The 14,702-nt window shown below is 49.4% G+C and overlaps 6 protein-coding genes across 6 annotated transcripts; 2 read left to right on the forward strand and 4 right to left on the reverse strand.

The window, feature by feature from the left end:
- Positions 1–47: 47 nt before the first annotated feature.
- JR316_0006072 (Transmembrane protein 41B) lies at positions 48–1,276 on the reverse strand (the record flags this gene model as incomplete). Its single annotated transcript, XM_047891821.1, has 3 exons — positions 48–765; positions 819–947; positions 1,005–1,276. 3 exons carry the CDS (start codon positions 1,274–1,276, stop codon positions 48–50), a joined length of 1,119 nt encoding a protein of 372 aa, XP_047749170.1.
- A 201-nt stretch (positions 1,277–1,477) lies between these two features.
- Positions 1,478–4,603, forward strand: JR316_0006073 (Positive regulator of purine utilization; the record flags this gene model as incomplete). Its single annotated transcript, XM_047891822.1, has 5 exons — positions 1,478–1,741; positions 1,763–3,004; positions 3,060–3,681; positions 3,740–4,485; positions 4,577–4,603. 5 exons carry the CDS (start codon positions 1,478–1,480, stop codon positions 4,601–4,603), a joined length of 2,901 nt encoding a protein of 966 aa, XP_047749171.1.
- A 1,331-nt stretch (positions 4,604–5,934) lies between these two features.
- JR316_0006074 (DnaJ-like protein subfamily C member 5-like protein) lies at positions 5,935–7,097 on the reverse strand (the record flags this gene model as incomplete). Its single annotated transcript, XM_047891823.1, has 5 exons — positions 5,935–6,239; positions 6,297–6,392; positions 6,444–6,679; positions 6,738–7,023; positions 7,073–7,097. The coding sequence occupies 5 exons, from the start codon at positions 7,095–7,097 to the stop codon at positions 5,935–5,937; spliced, it is 948 nt and encodes a 315-aa protein (XP_047749172.1).
- An 85-nt stretch (positions 7,098–7,182) lies between these two features.
- On the reverse strand, positions 7,183–8,388 carry JR316_0006075 (P-loop guanosine triphosphatase YjiA; the record flags this gene model as incomplete). Its single annotated transcript, XM_047891824.1, has 5 exons — positions 7,183–7,695; positions 7,756–7,933; positions 7,993–8,029; positions 8,090–8,139; positions 8,189–8,388. The coding sequence occupies 5 exons, from the start codon at positions 8,386–8,388 to the stop codon at positions 7,183–7,185; spliced, it is 978 nt and encodes a 325-aa protein (XP_047749173.1).
- An 82-nt stretch (positions 8,389–8,470) lies between these two features.
- On the forward strand, positions 8,471–12,794 carry JR316_0006076 (Protein cwh43; the record flags this gene model as incomplete). The annotated part of the gene is made up of 21 exons (XM_047891825.1): positions 8,471–8,640; positions 8,693–8,751; positions 8,802–9,051; positions 9,115–9,132; positions 9,190–9,257; positions 9,308–9,420; positions 9,641–9,794; positions 9,849–9,975; positions 10,018–10,241; positions 10,301–10,363; positions 10,423–11,098; positions 11,160–11,517; positions 11,584–11,609; positions 11,663–11,693; positions 11,750–11,809; positions 11,868–11,994; positions 12,067–12,183; positions 12,242–12,311; positions 12,391–12,556; positions 12,622–12,696; positions 12,771–12,794. The coding sequence occupies 21 exons, from the start codon at positions 8,471–8,473 to the stop codon at positions 12,792–12,794; spliced, it is 2,976 nt and encodes a 991-aa protein (XP_047749174.1).
- A 487-nt stretch (positions 12,795–13,281) lies between these two features.
- On the reverse strand, positions 13,282–14,116 carry JR316_0006077 (uncharacterized protein; the record flags this gene model as incomplete). The annotated part of the gene is made up of 2 exons (XM_047891826.1): positions 13,282–13,995; positions 14,063–14,116. The coding sequence occupies 2 exons, from the start codon at positions 14,114–14,116 to the stop codon at positions 13,282–13,284; spliced, it is 768 nt and encodes a 255-aa protein (XP_047749175.1).
- Between the last annotated feature and the right edge of the window lie 586 nt (positions 14,117–14,702).

The raw sequence follows: 14,702 nt of genomic DNA on the forward strand, positions 1-14,702 counted from the left end.
TGACACCACAAAAATGTTTATTTCTATCCGTCCTCACGATTATAATATTACAATCTACTGCTACTACTGCTCGCATTATTATCTTTTACGACTATGATATTCGGGCCAGCCTCGAGAATCAGATCAGAGTCCGAGTCTGAATCAGACGAGTCGCTACTATGCTTATTTACGGACGCTATGGCCTCTGGGATCAGGTGAGATGTTTCCGCCTCAGATTCTTCTTGTTCATCCTGCTCCTCTTCGACTACGCTCTCTACCTCGCGGCGGAACCAGTAACGCAGGCCGACGGGAATCATCACTCCGACGACGACGGCTGCGAGACCTAGGAAATTGCGCAGGCTGATAAGATGAAAGTCATCTGCGCTCGTCATCTCGTCGAGTCCACTGCCGATGGTTGTGTGTATGACAGAGACACCGAGGATTCCTAGCGCAGTAGAAAACCAAAAGGGCAACAGGCCTATACCGACGTGTGGACAGACTACATTGACGACCCAATGCGGGGGCAGAGGGGCTATACGAAGGACGATCAAAAATGAAATCATGTTTTCCTTGTTTTCGCGAATCTTGTGTGCCCACTTGTCTAGGACAGCTTTCCATTTAGGCAAAGTAAGGAGAGCGGGGCCTAGGGCAGCGGAGATGAGGTAACAGAGCGTAGCTCCTGTTGCAACACAACAACACGCGAGTGGCAATGCACGGGGGACACCCCATACAGCACCTCCTAGGATGGACATGTACATGGAACCTGGAAGCGAAAAGGCCTGTAGACTAGAACAGAGACATGAAATATGACAAGACATGGACGGTAGAGAAAGACATACAAGAGATATGTAACGACATAGCAGATGAATATGCGGTATGGAAAGATGTCTCTGTACTTTTTGAGGAGACCATTCAGCTGCTGGAGCTGGACAAAGGACTTTGGTATGCGCAGCAGAGGGCGGTCGGCCCTGAGTAGCAAGACTGATGTCAGTGGGATGGCAAGAAAGAAAGAGAAAGCAGCCTACTCTTCGAGGGTGGGTAGAGCAAGCCAAAGGGTGCCGCCGAGGACGAGAGAGCTGAGAGCAAAGATGAGGCCCATCTTGAGGGTGGCATTAAAGATGATCTTTGCGGAGGAGGGAGGCGCTGGAGAACGGGGAAAAGTAGCGCCATAGGAGGGAGTTGCGGGGGAAAGAAGAGGGTTTCTGTCGTCGTCGTCGTCTGGATAGGTGTCGAGGGTGTAGAGGGAGGCGTTGCCGGGGGCAGGCGGGGCGATGGGCGGGGGTCTGTTCAGGATCATTATTGGAAAACAGAGACAGCGGCCGGGCTGAGAGGAGGGATAAGCAAATAAATAAATAATTATTATTAATTAATTTTCGGGGCAAAATACAGACAAACGGCCGGGCGTTGCTCGTCGTCTGCGACGAGCAGAGAGTTGACCATGCTGCCCACCCCAGCCAGCCCGCTCCCTCCACCCTCGTCCCTCCAGTCCGTTCTACAGATGGATCCCAACCAGCATCTCCAGCTCCAGCAGCAGCAGCAGCAGCAACAACAACAGCAACAGCAACAACAAGGCAGCCAGCAGACCGCCCCGGCCGCAGCGTCTAAGCGCAGAAAGAGAGCAGAGGGCGGGGAGGACGAGGCGGCGGCAGCAGCAGCAGCAGCGTCTGAACCGCGGCGACTGCGACGGTCGCACGAAGCATGCGCAAGATGCAGGAGCAAGAAAATAAAGGCAAGTCCCGACGGCAATTTCCAGAGAGAAAGAGTGTCGCTGATCGCTGTCTAGTGCGACTCGAAGCACCCCCGCTGCACCGCCTGCGCGACGGCGGGCACGCCCTGCAACCAGGAGGACCGCCATCGCCGCACACTCACTCCCAGGGGTTACACTGAGCGCCTCGAGCTCCAGCTCGCACAGTGCGATGCCCTCCTCAAGCGCCAGTTCCCGGGCTTCTCTCTCGACTCCCTCGACGAGCTCATCGCTCGCGAGGGCATCGAGATACCAGGCATACCCCCGCCCCCGAGCCCCAGTTTCCAGCTCGATCCCGCCATCCGTTCCTTCCGCCCCCACGACCACCCCCCGCCCCAGCCAAACCCAAAGGCATACCAGCAGCCCATCTTCGCCCCCATCATGCACCCCTCCTACGGCCCACACCCCATCATGGGCCCCTATGGACCAGCCCCTCCGTACCACCACCAGCTCATCCAGGGCCCCCCGCCCGCCCCGTACAACCCACATATCCACCCCGCATTCCAGCCGTATCCACAGGGCCCGCCCCCGCCTATGCATCAGCACCCTCCTCCCCCAGACCCAGTCCATCCGCACCCACACCAACCACTTTCTCCTGTCATGCGCGCTACCAGGGGCACAGATCCAAACGGCCACGACATGTCCAGCGCAAGGGCACTTGCTACAAACTTTGGCGTATCTCCCGCCATCACCTCAGGCCTCAAGCTCGATGCTGGCAGCGAGGAGATCCCCGTCGACACAAATGCCTTGCCCAAGCTCGCCCTCCACGGCCCCCGCGAGGCAGAGCACTGGATCTCCGTCTCCGTCCCCAGAGACAAGACCGGCGGTGGTCCCAACGTTCTTTCTCTCTACGGCCCCATCACAAAGTCGCCCCAGGTCGACATCTGGCTCCCCAAGGACCGCGCTTTCGCAAGCCACATCGTCGAAATCTACTTTAAGCATCTCAACATACATCGTCCCGTCTTTGCTCGCAAAGACTTTGAGAAAATTCTCGACGATCTCTACGACGGTGTCACTCCCGTCTATGACCCCGGTCATGTCTGCAGCATTTACCTGATTTTTGCTCTCGGTACACTTTGCGAACTGAATCATCGCGCTGTTGCAAAATCTCCAGAGGCTGACCAGTTCTTGGGCTCTGCCGTCTCCAAGAAGCTCATGCCCCCCAACTGGCCTGAGCACGTTGAATTCTTTGAAAGAGCTCTTGCCACCAAACCCGACCTCTATGTCGCAATTTCTAGCTTGCAGGCACTTATCCTGCTCTACTGGTATCTCTACATCGAGGTGATTACCCTCTTATCCTTCCTGTCTTATTTTTTGCCAACTCCTTTCCTTTTAGCGTCAAGGCCGCACCCTATGGCGTCTTGTCGGAAATCTAGTTAGACTGTCTATCGAGCTCGGTCTCCATCACGATCCGACCATCCAAATGGCAGCTGGCACCAACCAGCACATCTTCACCGAAGAAGAAAGCCAGCTGCGCATCCGCCTATGGTCCATCGTCCTGGCCCAAGACCGGGGGACGTCCATCCTTCTCGGGAGACCCCTCGCTATCGCCCCCTCTGACACCAACACTCCACAGCCCACGCGTGCAAAGAACAAAAACTTTGTCGAGTTTTCAGAGCACTTTGAGCTGTCTCCCGCCGTCGCCGATATCCAGGCTGACATCATCAACTCCATGTATGCCCCCAGCATGCAGTCCGGGGACACCATCATGCGCAACGCCACCAGGATCATCAAGAGCATGGCCGCGTTTAGGAATAATTTGCCAGAGAAATATCAATACTACTTTACTGGTACTGACAACTGGTCGACAGAGAAGAAGGCCAAGCTGGTCCATGATATCAGCGAGGATCTCGGTCTCACCCTGCTCAAGATTGGTATCGCCCGCATCCTGATGCTCCGCGCCTTGTTCAACAGCAATGAACTGTCCTACGATCAAAAGCACAAGGCTCTCGTCGATGGTACGCATGCTTTTTTCATTCACTCTTATCTTGAACCCCTTCTCAATCCCATATTCAGCTATCATTACGTCGCACAACATCATCATCCTCCATAATCAGCTGATCCAATTCCCCAATATCGCCTTCTTCACCTCTCCTATCCCACTGCATATCGCCGCCATGGTCATTCTCTACGGCCACATTTCCGAGGTCCAGTGCCTGCCACCGACGACCGCCGTTAACGATGTCTTCCTCGCGCTTGACATGATCCCCAAGTTCCGGTGGCGCTGGGAGCGCAAAGACGCGAACGGCGGGCATCCACTCATCGCCAAGCTCGTCGAGCACGTCATGAAAGTGAACCTCCACAGCTTCGTCCCCGAGCAGAAGCCACCGTACCTCATCCCCGAGCTCGACTGGGACGAGACAAAGTCGCCCGCGATCAAGTCGCAGCACGGTACACCCACGCTCACGTCCGCCGCGGGCGGGTACGGCGGTGGGCCCGGCGGCGCGCTGTACAAGTCCCCGCATCGCCCGCTGAACGCGCTCACGAACCCGATGCATCGCGCGGGGAGCGGTGGTGGTGGCGGCGGTGGCGGCGGCGGCGGCGACCCCGACGCGACGAAGCTCGTCGAGATGCCGTCGAATTTGTTTTACCCGTTCTTCCCTGAGGCGCAGGTGCCCGTGTCGAACCCGGGAATGAATGTGCCGACCATTTTGAAGTCGGTCGCGGCTGCGCAGGACGGGTACGATGGTGCACAGGGCTACCCCTCTAACCGTAACGCGGCGTCTGCTGAGCAACAGGATATCGACTGGATGTCTCCCATGGTACGTGCGCATGCTCTTGCTGGCTGATTAACTCTTTTTTCTTTCTTGTTCTTTTCGCTGACGAACATGCTTTTTTTATGGTCGTATCTAGCACCCGCCTCGCAGCTATTCGTCTTGAATCTAAAGCTTAGGATCTTGATCATCACACCAGTTTTCGCTCCGTACGCTTGCCTTTTGTAGCTTATCTCGCGTCTTCCTTGCCTTTGTGCCCATATGCCCTCTTTTCCCTTTTTTCTCTTCTCTCGCTTCGATTTCTGGTGCCCCCTATTGCACTATCTGCCCAATTTCTCCTGACGTCATACAGGTCGAACCGAAACCCATCTGCTTCCACTCAACCTTCCTTCCTTCTTTCCCATCCTAACGGTATCTTCAACAATTTCTGATTGTTGTGGATTTTTATAAAACCAAAGAAAAAAGAGGACGTTTACATACATATATACATACAATATTTAGCTAGGCTGGTTTGGGTGGATGGAAGGAGGGAGGGGTTGTATTTCTGTTTGTTTTTCTTTCTTTCTTTCCTCTTTTACTTCTCGCCTTTGACGCCCATATCAACGACTTGTTTCCTTTCTTCTTCACATTATGAAATATGTATCTGTATCAGGATTCCTCTTTTCTTATCCCTGGAAATTTTATCGTTGCTCCCATCCCATAGCCCCTTGCTCGACTTTGCACAGATATACTGATCAAATCAATAAAAACAAAGCTTGCTTATTCTTATAGTTATACCATTGTCCATAACATCCCTCTTGTGGTTTCAAATTTTGAAAAATGAAATTTCCATTTCGCGATAAAAAAAATGAATCAGATAAAAAAAAGACAAAAAGAGAGAGAATAAGATAAACTAGTTCTAAATGAGCAATAAAGTTATACAAAAAGAATTTGTAGTAGGTACAACAGGAGTAAAAGAGGAAAGATATTGTGCGGTTTTGGAATGGATGGGATTGGACAAGGTAGTCAGCCGATTGGTCTGGTGGTGAATCAGACACAGTGTACTCTGAATCTGGGCCAAGCTATCGTCTAGGGTAAATGCATATGGTTGAACGTAAGCGTGATAGGTTGCGATGTGTCTAGGTATGTTAAAAAAATGCGAGTGGGGTGGGGGTGGATGAGCTGGGGATATGAGATGGGATCCAACAGTGATGGTTAGTCAAGTGCGGGTAATCGTTCAGTCCAGCCACGACGCGCGCGGTGGAGGCGCGTCACACATGCATGGTGCCGACAAGGCTGGATGACACATTGACAGTGAAGATGATGATGAGATGATGTGATGTATGGAAAATGCGGGTAAGAGTACATTGGTCGGAGAACATAAGAGCGTCGTGCTGGTGGTTGTGTTGACGACGGCAGAGCATGCGTGATAGAGGACGTGTAGTGTAGAGGGGGCATGAATGAAGGAGAGAGCAAACGACAGCAATGGATAGACTGGATAAACGACCTCGAAAAGAATCATCTCTTGAGAATCTTCTCCATTCTTGCTAGTGCAACGTCGACACCCTTGATGAGCAGTGTCACCTGTCGAGGGAATATTCTCTCCTTCGCCTTTTCATTCCCGTCGTCGTCGTACTCGAACGCCTGTTGGTCTTGCAGTGCCTTCTCCAAAGCTATCGGCAGGCTCAGTGTTATCCTTGTCAGCTGGATAGTCAGCCGCGAGCGACCCATCAGGTCGAAGTATGACAGCTCGCGGAAAGCACTCTGCACTTCAAGTAGTCGGGTCACCTCGGTGTGTAGAGCGTAGATGCATGTCCGGCAAGCTAGACGAATATGCATTTGTGAGATGAGGAAAAGATTGAGATTATGAATCGGCATACTTAGCGCTCGCTCGCGGATGCCTTGTAGTGTAACAAGAACAGAGTTGATACCGTCTTCTCCGAGCTTAATTGACGGGTTGATGTCATTGATTGCCTCTGTAGCATGAGGCATTAACACTTGAAAAAAAACCGTACAAATGTACACACTCAGCAGAGTTCTGATGACCTCGAGGTCGCCATCGAGAAAATCGTTGAAGGCACCTAGCACAACGCTCCGAAAAGTGTCTTCAGCATGGCCCATAGGTCTAGTAGCAAAAACATCGAAATTTGACGAAGGTGATCGGTTGTCATATACACGTTTTAGGGAAGGTTTGCTGAGCACATCATACGCGACCGCGACTTTCTGGAAAGCATGTGTTGCATCTGGATTGTCCGGAAATTTACTAATCCAAATGGAAATTAGGAAAAGCTTGGTTGGTAGATAAACAAATCGATACGTACTCTGGATGGCAAGCTCTACTTCGTGAGAGATAAGCTCTTCGCAGAGTCATTTTGTCCAATGTAGCGGACTTAGGAACACCAAGGATTTCGTAAAGGTCGTCATTTTCGAGTACAGCGCGTACGACGGCGGCACCGCGTCCGTCAGAGTCATGATTGGGATTTGTGGATTGCTCGCGTTTTGAGGATGAGCCAGAGGGCTCTGCTACCCATGTAAGATATTTGCGTTCATAGTTCTCGATATCCTCGTCCTCCTCCTCATCTATGGGGAGATGAAAGTACGTGCTTGCTGCACAGGATGAGTATTGGGTCCATAATATTCACGAAAGAAGGCATACCTGTGGAGAGGGCGTAAGAGAACATGGGAATTGTTGAAGAAAAGAGATAGCATTTGAGTGATGGTCTTGAATTTAAACGACCTTCATGTGATTGTGCTCTACTATGCTGACTAAGCTTTCAACGCGGCCACGAACTTGGTTACTGCCCGGCCCACCTCTCCCCGCGAACCCATTACTGTGAATCGCACTGAATCTCGAATATCATCCCCAGTGTACTCGGTGAGTTCAAATCGACCAAATGCCCAGTTCAGTATATACACTTTTCCATCGTCAAGTCTCACAAAACCTTTGACTCTCCAAACCGTGTCTTTCGGGACTAGTTCGAGTGCTTGTATCAGCTTTGTTTTTTCCATTGTAGTAGTATCAGTCTCCTCAGAAGAAGCATGGCTGTGGTTATGATGGACAATTCCTGCCCGTCCCAGAGTCAAGGTCTCGACTTCATCGTGGTCGACTGGAGCGGACTTGGGGTCGGACAAGAAGTGCTTTGATTGGAGGCCAAAAATCAGGCCCGGGTCGACCCCGTTCCTTGTTTGACATTTGATTTTTGGGGTGGTATCGTTCAGGGTATGCAGATGGTCCATCACGATATCGAGCGAACGTTCTGAAACGTGTTCCCATTTATTCTGAGGATGGGTCGCTTATCAATCAGAATTGAAACCGGGGGCTAGAAGAGAGAGACACACGATGAGTATAATGTCCGAGTAGCTGGCCTGCATCCTTGCAGTGGGCGAGGTGTCTTCGTATCCGACGAAATTCTCAGCGTCGATGACGGTGACGATAGCATCAAGATTGAAGTCGCCCCCCGTGTCGCGTTCTAACTGACGGATCTGGAAGGCCAAGGTGGCTGGAAACGCCGAGCCGCTGCGAATGGGATGCTATGTTGGACAGGAATGCAATCCGACACTAACAAGGCAGCTCACGAGCATTCTATGATAATTCGATCCGGTCGATAATTATCTACGGAGGCGGAACTGCTTTTGAGGCACATCATTAAATAACTCTTGGGAGCCTACATACCACGAATTTCCAAAAGAGCATTTTGCATCTGGCCTACCAGGACACAACACCTGGGCAAGTCAGCGCACGCATTGGCGAATCATATGGCAGACGACGCACATGCATCCATTGAGGATCTCGCTGACGGCTGTGAGGGAAGACTGGTTGGCGAGCTTGCTATCTACCTCCACATCTCCAAACTCATTCTTGAGCAGAACGACTTTGTAGTCCTTGGGGAGCTTTGGAAGGAGAGAGAGGATGACAGAGGTCTTTCCAGCGCCGAGAAAGCCAGTGAAGACGGTGATGGGGATGGAGGGCATACTGTGGGAGTCCGAAAATAGACATTTTTGTCAAATGAAGTGATCGTGTTTATGACGTAAACATAACTTGCCTCCGTTCAACATGGCAGTGGCAAGAATACACGCTGCCCCAATAGCTCGTCTGCACACATCGCTCGCCACCACTGCCTTTCTCTCAGCACTCATACTCGGTTGTGCACTACACTACCGCAAGATTGTCAAGAACAGCGTCGCACAATACCCCGATGAATGGTTTCCTTCCGTTTCAGCGACGTACGCCATTCTCTGCCTTGTGTTCATGCGCCTTTACTCATCACCCCTGCAGTATCGGAGACTGGTATCCAGAGCGAAACATATTCCAGATTCTCATTGCTCTCACCTCAGGTTCTTCATTTACCCCCTGGCTTCAGCTTAGCGCTCTTACCCCATCCCAGGCCCGCGTTTTGCTCTTGTCTTTCTCCAGTACTTTCTCCATCATTCATCCACGTCGTCTCTCCCAACCGTTGTCTTTCTTTCCGGTCTTGTGCGAACCCTCTCCTGCGGAGGTTGGGTCTACATCACCTCCAGCGACGACCATGATGTACACGACTTTATGATGATCCTCTACATGGTCTGCAACATACCCTGGATGCTCCTAGGCATCGCGTGCACCCCCCCTGCTAGAACCTCCGTGCGTCGAAAGAGGTGCGCGAGCTTATACCCCACAGTAACAATATGATTGATCACATCCGTTCAACGTCATTCCAGGATGCTGATTGCCGGCGCGTATGTTACACACGTGCTATTCTGCAGATTTCTCCTATTAACGCGTCATGCTCCTAGGTTTTTTGCCACCATCGGCCCCCTGGTCTATTTCTTCATACAGCACAAAGTCCACCGTATACCTGGAGGTAGATAAGGGCGCTTCTACCCTTCAAGCTGACTTATATCCTATTTTTAGCCTATACCCGCTACGCCTTTTTCGAATGGGGACTCATCTTCTTTGACGTCTTGTATGATTCAGTTGCAGAGCAAGAATTTAGAGAAGCGGATTTGCACGCAAGTTGTCTCTTGGTCATTTATAATCAGTACTAAATCTTATGTCTAGATATCCCTGACTAGCCACCTTGACGCAAGCTCCAAACTGACTCCTGTCAAGCCAGGGCAAGTACCCTTTCCATATTTTCTACGGCCGCTAACCTTCCATATCAGTCTTCAAGAACAAATTTCTACGGCAATTGAGATACTTCAAGTACAAGGGGATGTCAAAAACAGAAGTTCTTTCAAATCACAGACTCTCGCGGGATCACATATTGACAAACCTCTGGCAAATGCTGTAGAAAGTGCACTGGCACCAGCACACACCACTCACGCCACCTCACAAAACGCGTCCAGAATACCTGCATCTTGGCGTAATGTCCTCACTTTTCTGTCTGACGTCTATCTTTGTAGGCATCTCGTATTAATATCATGTCTCCAACTACTAATGACTGGCTTCTTAGCTTATGTTTTTTGGACGCTCTTCACTTCCCTCATACCCACACTGTTCTACTTCTCCGTTTGGAAGCTTGGTATTGCAGGACATGAGCTTGCGCTTCTCTCCGTACTTTCTCCCCTCCTCCTGTCTCTGTCTTCACCTTATGACTACATTTTCACTACTCCTGGCACAAGTCAGACTAATTTGGTGCCGTCCGTTCTAGCATATGCTAGAAGTCGAAAAGGGCAGGGCACTCTGCAGTTGATATCACTCATTGGCGTTGTTGCCTACCTTGTGCCGAGTCCCGGTGGAAGACTAGGACTTGTCGCCGTCGCAAATATTGTTGCCGTCATGCGGCAAGTGGTCGCTTGGTCTGGTATAGTTGACGGCGAAACTGATGTACCCTACCAAGCAATCGGTGGGTCCCCAATACTAAAATGGTTGCATGAGTGTTGCTAACCTGACCTATTAATTAAGTCACTGGACTTGGTATCCTCACTTCTTCGTTATTGAAGCAAGCTAACAGAGCGAATAATCCATGTAAGATGTTTTCTGAATTAATCTTTCGAAAGGGACGTTGACTTGATCCAAATTTTTAGTGTGGCCATTCATCAACCACAAGGCCGGAGGATACAACAAGACGGGCCTAGTTTTAGCCCTTCTCGCGATATATGAATATAGCGCGCGCCCAGTCTTCTCCACTCCCAAAACTACGAAGAAAAGCACAGCGCAGGTCAAACCAGAACCGTTTCAAAGTGCATGGCGTGGAGCCCTACCTTTAGGCTCTCTCCTGTTCTGCATACACAATTTACTCTCTGAACCAAGCACCCTGATCGCATGGTCATGGACAGGATATGAGAACCGACTTCCACGCGGGCCTGTACCTCACATCCATGGATCTTTAACCGTTCTTGCCATGGCGCTCGGCCTTCTACTCGCGTGCATATCCTCCAAGAATAATAAACTAGGCAGTGTGCTGACAAGCCCCGCTTGGTTCCTCTTTGGCACGGGTAGCTCCTATGTGATGTACGCGTACAGAAACTGGATGGGCTACGTAGGGGGACTTGGAGTGGCTGCTTTTTTGATGTCTCTGCTCCCTGGGGTATTCCATACGGCCGCTTACTCGGCTGGTGATGTAGGGGGGAGTGGTCGGAATATCTCAAAAACATATTCCATGGCCCTGGCTGTTTATTGTGTTTTGAACTTGGCGAGCATCTTTACAGTTGCATACGCATTTGTGCCTGGTGGTATATACCTGCGTGAGAGAACGGACTTGTGAGTCTATTTTATTTACACTTTCTTTCCCTACTCACACAACTTCCTTTTTCAAAAAAAGAGTGACAACCATACAGATAGCATGCTTCCTCCCTGCCTTCCGATGGTCCACTTCCAAGTCATCTGGCCATGCCATTAGCACATCATCTCAAACAAGATACGCAACCAAGGATAAGTACAAACCTCACATACTGATCACGCTCTTCATCCTATCCTCCCTCTCACTTCTAACGACTCTGCACCGTGTTCCCCGCACAATCCCCGTACCTTATAAATCCGGAACGAGAATCTTTAACACGGGCATCTGGACAGTACATTTTGGGATTGACAATGAAGGCCATGACAGCCAGCGTGGAATACTGAACTTGATCAAGGATATGGAGCTGGATATTGTGGGACTTTTGGAGACGGATTTGCATGTATGTATCTGCATCTCTTCTAAAATTGTTAAGTCGGCTATGACTGACCTGGTATTGGGGGTGTAGAGAACTGCATTTGGACACCGCGATCTGTGAGTACTTCATCACTTTGCTTTAGAAATGTCAATTGATTAGAATGCGTCAGAACACGGCTTATTGTGGAAGAATCAAATTATGTACGTTATGTCCATTTCATCGGTCTACCTACAGACTAAAATCGATTTCTACATAGAACGTAGACATCGGTCCTGGACCCAACGCCCATACATGGGGTGCTGTGCTGCTTTCAAAGGTACGAAGATATACATTGCTTTTGTTCAATTATTTGATTTTTGCACAAATTCGTGCAGTTCCCCATTATCAGTACCAAACACCATCTTCTACCTTCACCTCACGGGGAGCTTGCTCCGGCTATCGAAGCAGTTTTGGATGTGTATGGAACAGAGGTGCTTGTTGTGGTGGCACATAATGGCCAAGGTAAGACGGACAGATCATCTATTTGTAATTCCAATCGTTATTTACGACATATGATCCCCCTTGAATGAACAGAGGAAGATCCCCTGGACAGAGAACTTCAAAGCACGGAGTTGGCTAAGATCATGGCTGCATCTACTAGACCTGTTGTTTTCCTAGGCTACGTTGTAACAAAACCTCATACCCCTCGTCGTGAGTATCTTACACCGTGACCCTATGTAACTTCTTCAAACTGACCGCCTTTCCACAGCCAATCCTTACGGCATCATGGTTAACGAAGGGAACGTTCACGACATCGACGAGGATGACCTCGACAGATGGTACGTGTCCATCTTCATTTCGGAAGTACAATGTGATTGACCCCACTGATTGGTGTAGGTGCGAATACATCTTCTACAGGGGCCTGTACCGCACCTCGTACGCGCGGGTCTCGCGCGGGATTATCACCGACACTGAGACGCAAATTGGGCAGTTCGTGCTACCACGCCAGGGACACAACGTTACGGATGACTCCAAGGAGGCGAGGTATCTGAGATCGAGGAAAGAGGAACTCGCAGTTGAACACGTATGTATTTTTATTCCGTTTGGAATATTTCTCAAAATGGATAACTGATGGCAATTAATTAAAAGTGGTTCCCGATGCCATACTACGGCGATGAGAAACAAGGAGGTGTGAATGGGCATTATTACCATGTATTCAATACGGTGGGTTGCTTCCCTTGCCATCTGGTATTTATGGATCTGACGGAGTTCACATTATATAGCCTTTATATTACAAGATTCCTGAAAGCGCGGAGTTGTAGTTGTGTGCCTGTACTCTGCGAGTGTTATTATTCATGTTGTAGAAATGTTGTAAAGTTCAAAATCAGACCAATGTATACCTTTTTAGTCATAAGTTTCAACGTAGTCTCCATGGGCCATTATGTGCTCTGCACACTTCAGGCTCGCTAAACCTAAATGCTAAAATGGGTGGAAATGGGGATAGAAACCATTGAATCTTGATCCAATAAATTTATGTACATTGTGGCGTAGTATGTGTTTGTAGATTGATATGAGTTGTGGAAATAATAATATGTACAGCGGACCGGAAGAATAGCTGTGCGCAGATATTGCACGATATATACAATGTTGCAACGAGTTGAGGTGGTCCAAAATGCCAAAATGTCGTAATGTTAGAAATGGGGTAACTGGTTGGTGGAAAACAAATTCATAAACTGATATGTAAACTGATTCAAACGCCAGTCGATCTCGCATCCGGGGAGTCCTTTACTCAAGAGATCTTGAAGGAAATCAGCCAAAAAAGTAGGTCCTGAAATGACGACGAAGGCATAGCACGTTCATATCGGACATGGACGCATCTTCGGGTCCAAGTGGAAGCCTGGTCTTCAGGAGCAAGTCGATTTCCTCGTCTGTCCACATAGATATCGCAAGTAGGTGCTCCTGAGTGTCTATTCCAAAATCTATAAAGCGCTGCAAATATCTTGACATCGAAGGGATACATGAGTCAAGAAAAACGTGGATCCGGCTGATTTGGTGGCCATGACTCGACCTGGATGACGGCTGGGAAATCCCCAAGTGTGATGAGTCGGGTAGCGATTGTGGGGGTGAAGTGACCGCATAAGAATTATATAAGGTTGGCATCGTTTTTTTCTCGTCGCTGACGAACTTGATTTTACGTGTTGTGATAGGCGCTGGAATTTTGGAACTTGGCATCTCCACAAAGGCCGGGGACAATCCTAAAACAGGTCTAGGCACCAACGAGTTTTCGGTCTGAGGCGCATTTGGAACGACAGAACGCGAATTTCTCTCAATAGAATTGGGTAACAATACATATGGCTGCCCAGTTGGTGGGTTTGAATAGCTTCTGGATTTCCTCTGTTGTGGAGCCCTGGAGTTTTTCTTGCTACGCATATATGTATGGTAGTATTTGATGTATTTCTCCAGGCAAATAACGGTCTCGGGTCCGTCATCACTGTTGAAAGTATCGGGGTACACTTGTACTACCTTCAAGCATGAGCGGCGAGTGCGATGAGCGGTAGTTATTTTCAGAGTAAGCAAACAACGAAAATACCTTATTTTTCACCATCTTTATAGCTTCCTCTTGTACGGTTGGTGTCTTGAGCATATCGAGGTATTTTTCACAGTATTTCTGTACCGTACGCTGTGTGTGTGGAGTATCAGGAAAAGGAGCACGCCAGAGAATAGTCCAGATGTGAGCATATCACCGACAATTAATGTAGTATAGAGATCATGATGATTTTGCAGTTTCAATACGTGTTTGAATGTGGTGCAGATCCCATTTCCCTTTTTCCGTCTTGATGGCATGTTGATGCTGTTTATAAGATTTTTTTTTTGATCTTATTGACGGAGACAGTGAAGGTCCAAACCAACTTTTCGAGAATCTCGAAACAAGTTCAACTACTCAACAATGGTCAACAATGCACAACAAGTTAGGGCCAAATGTATCACGTGATTCATTGGGAGTAGCCACAGCCAAAAGCTCTACCAGTGCTACCACACCACCACCACACCATGGGTCTACTCATGTCCCTTCCGCTCGCTGGCGGGCTAACGTCTGTAGCTACATCATGTTTTGCGGGCTTAGCCTTCTTTTGTACTTCTACCGCAGGTCTGCATTCACTCTCCTCGTATAAAATGTGCAAACCACTGAGGTGTTGCATTTTGCGCAGCATCCATGTTCTTCAAGTCAT

Source organism: Psilocybe cubensis, chromosome 5 (genome assembly GCF_017499595.1).
Source record: "Psilocybe cubensis strain MGC-MH-2018 chromosome 5, whole genome shotgun sequence".
In the NCBI taxonomy this organism is placed as follows: Eukaryota; Fungi; Basidiomycota; class Agaricomycetes; order Agaricales; family Agrocybaceae; genus Psilocybe; species Psilocybe cubensis.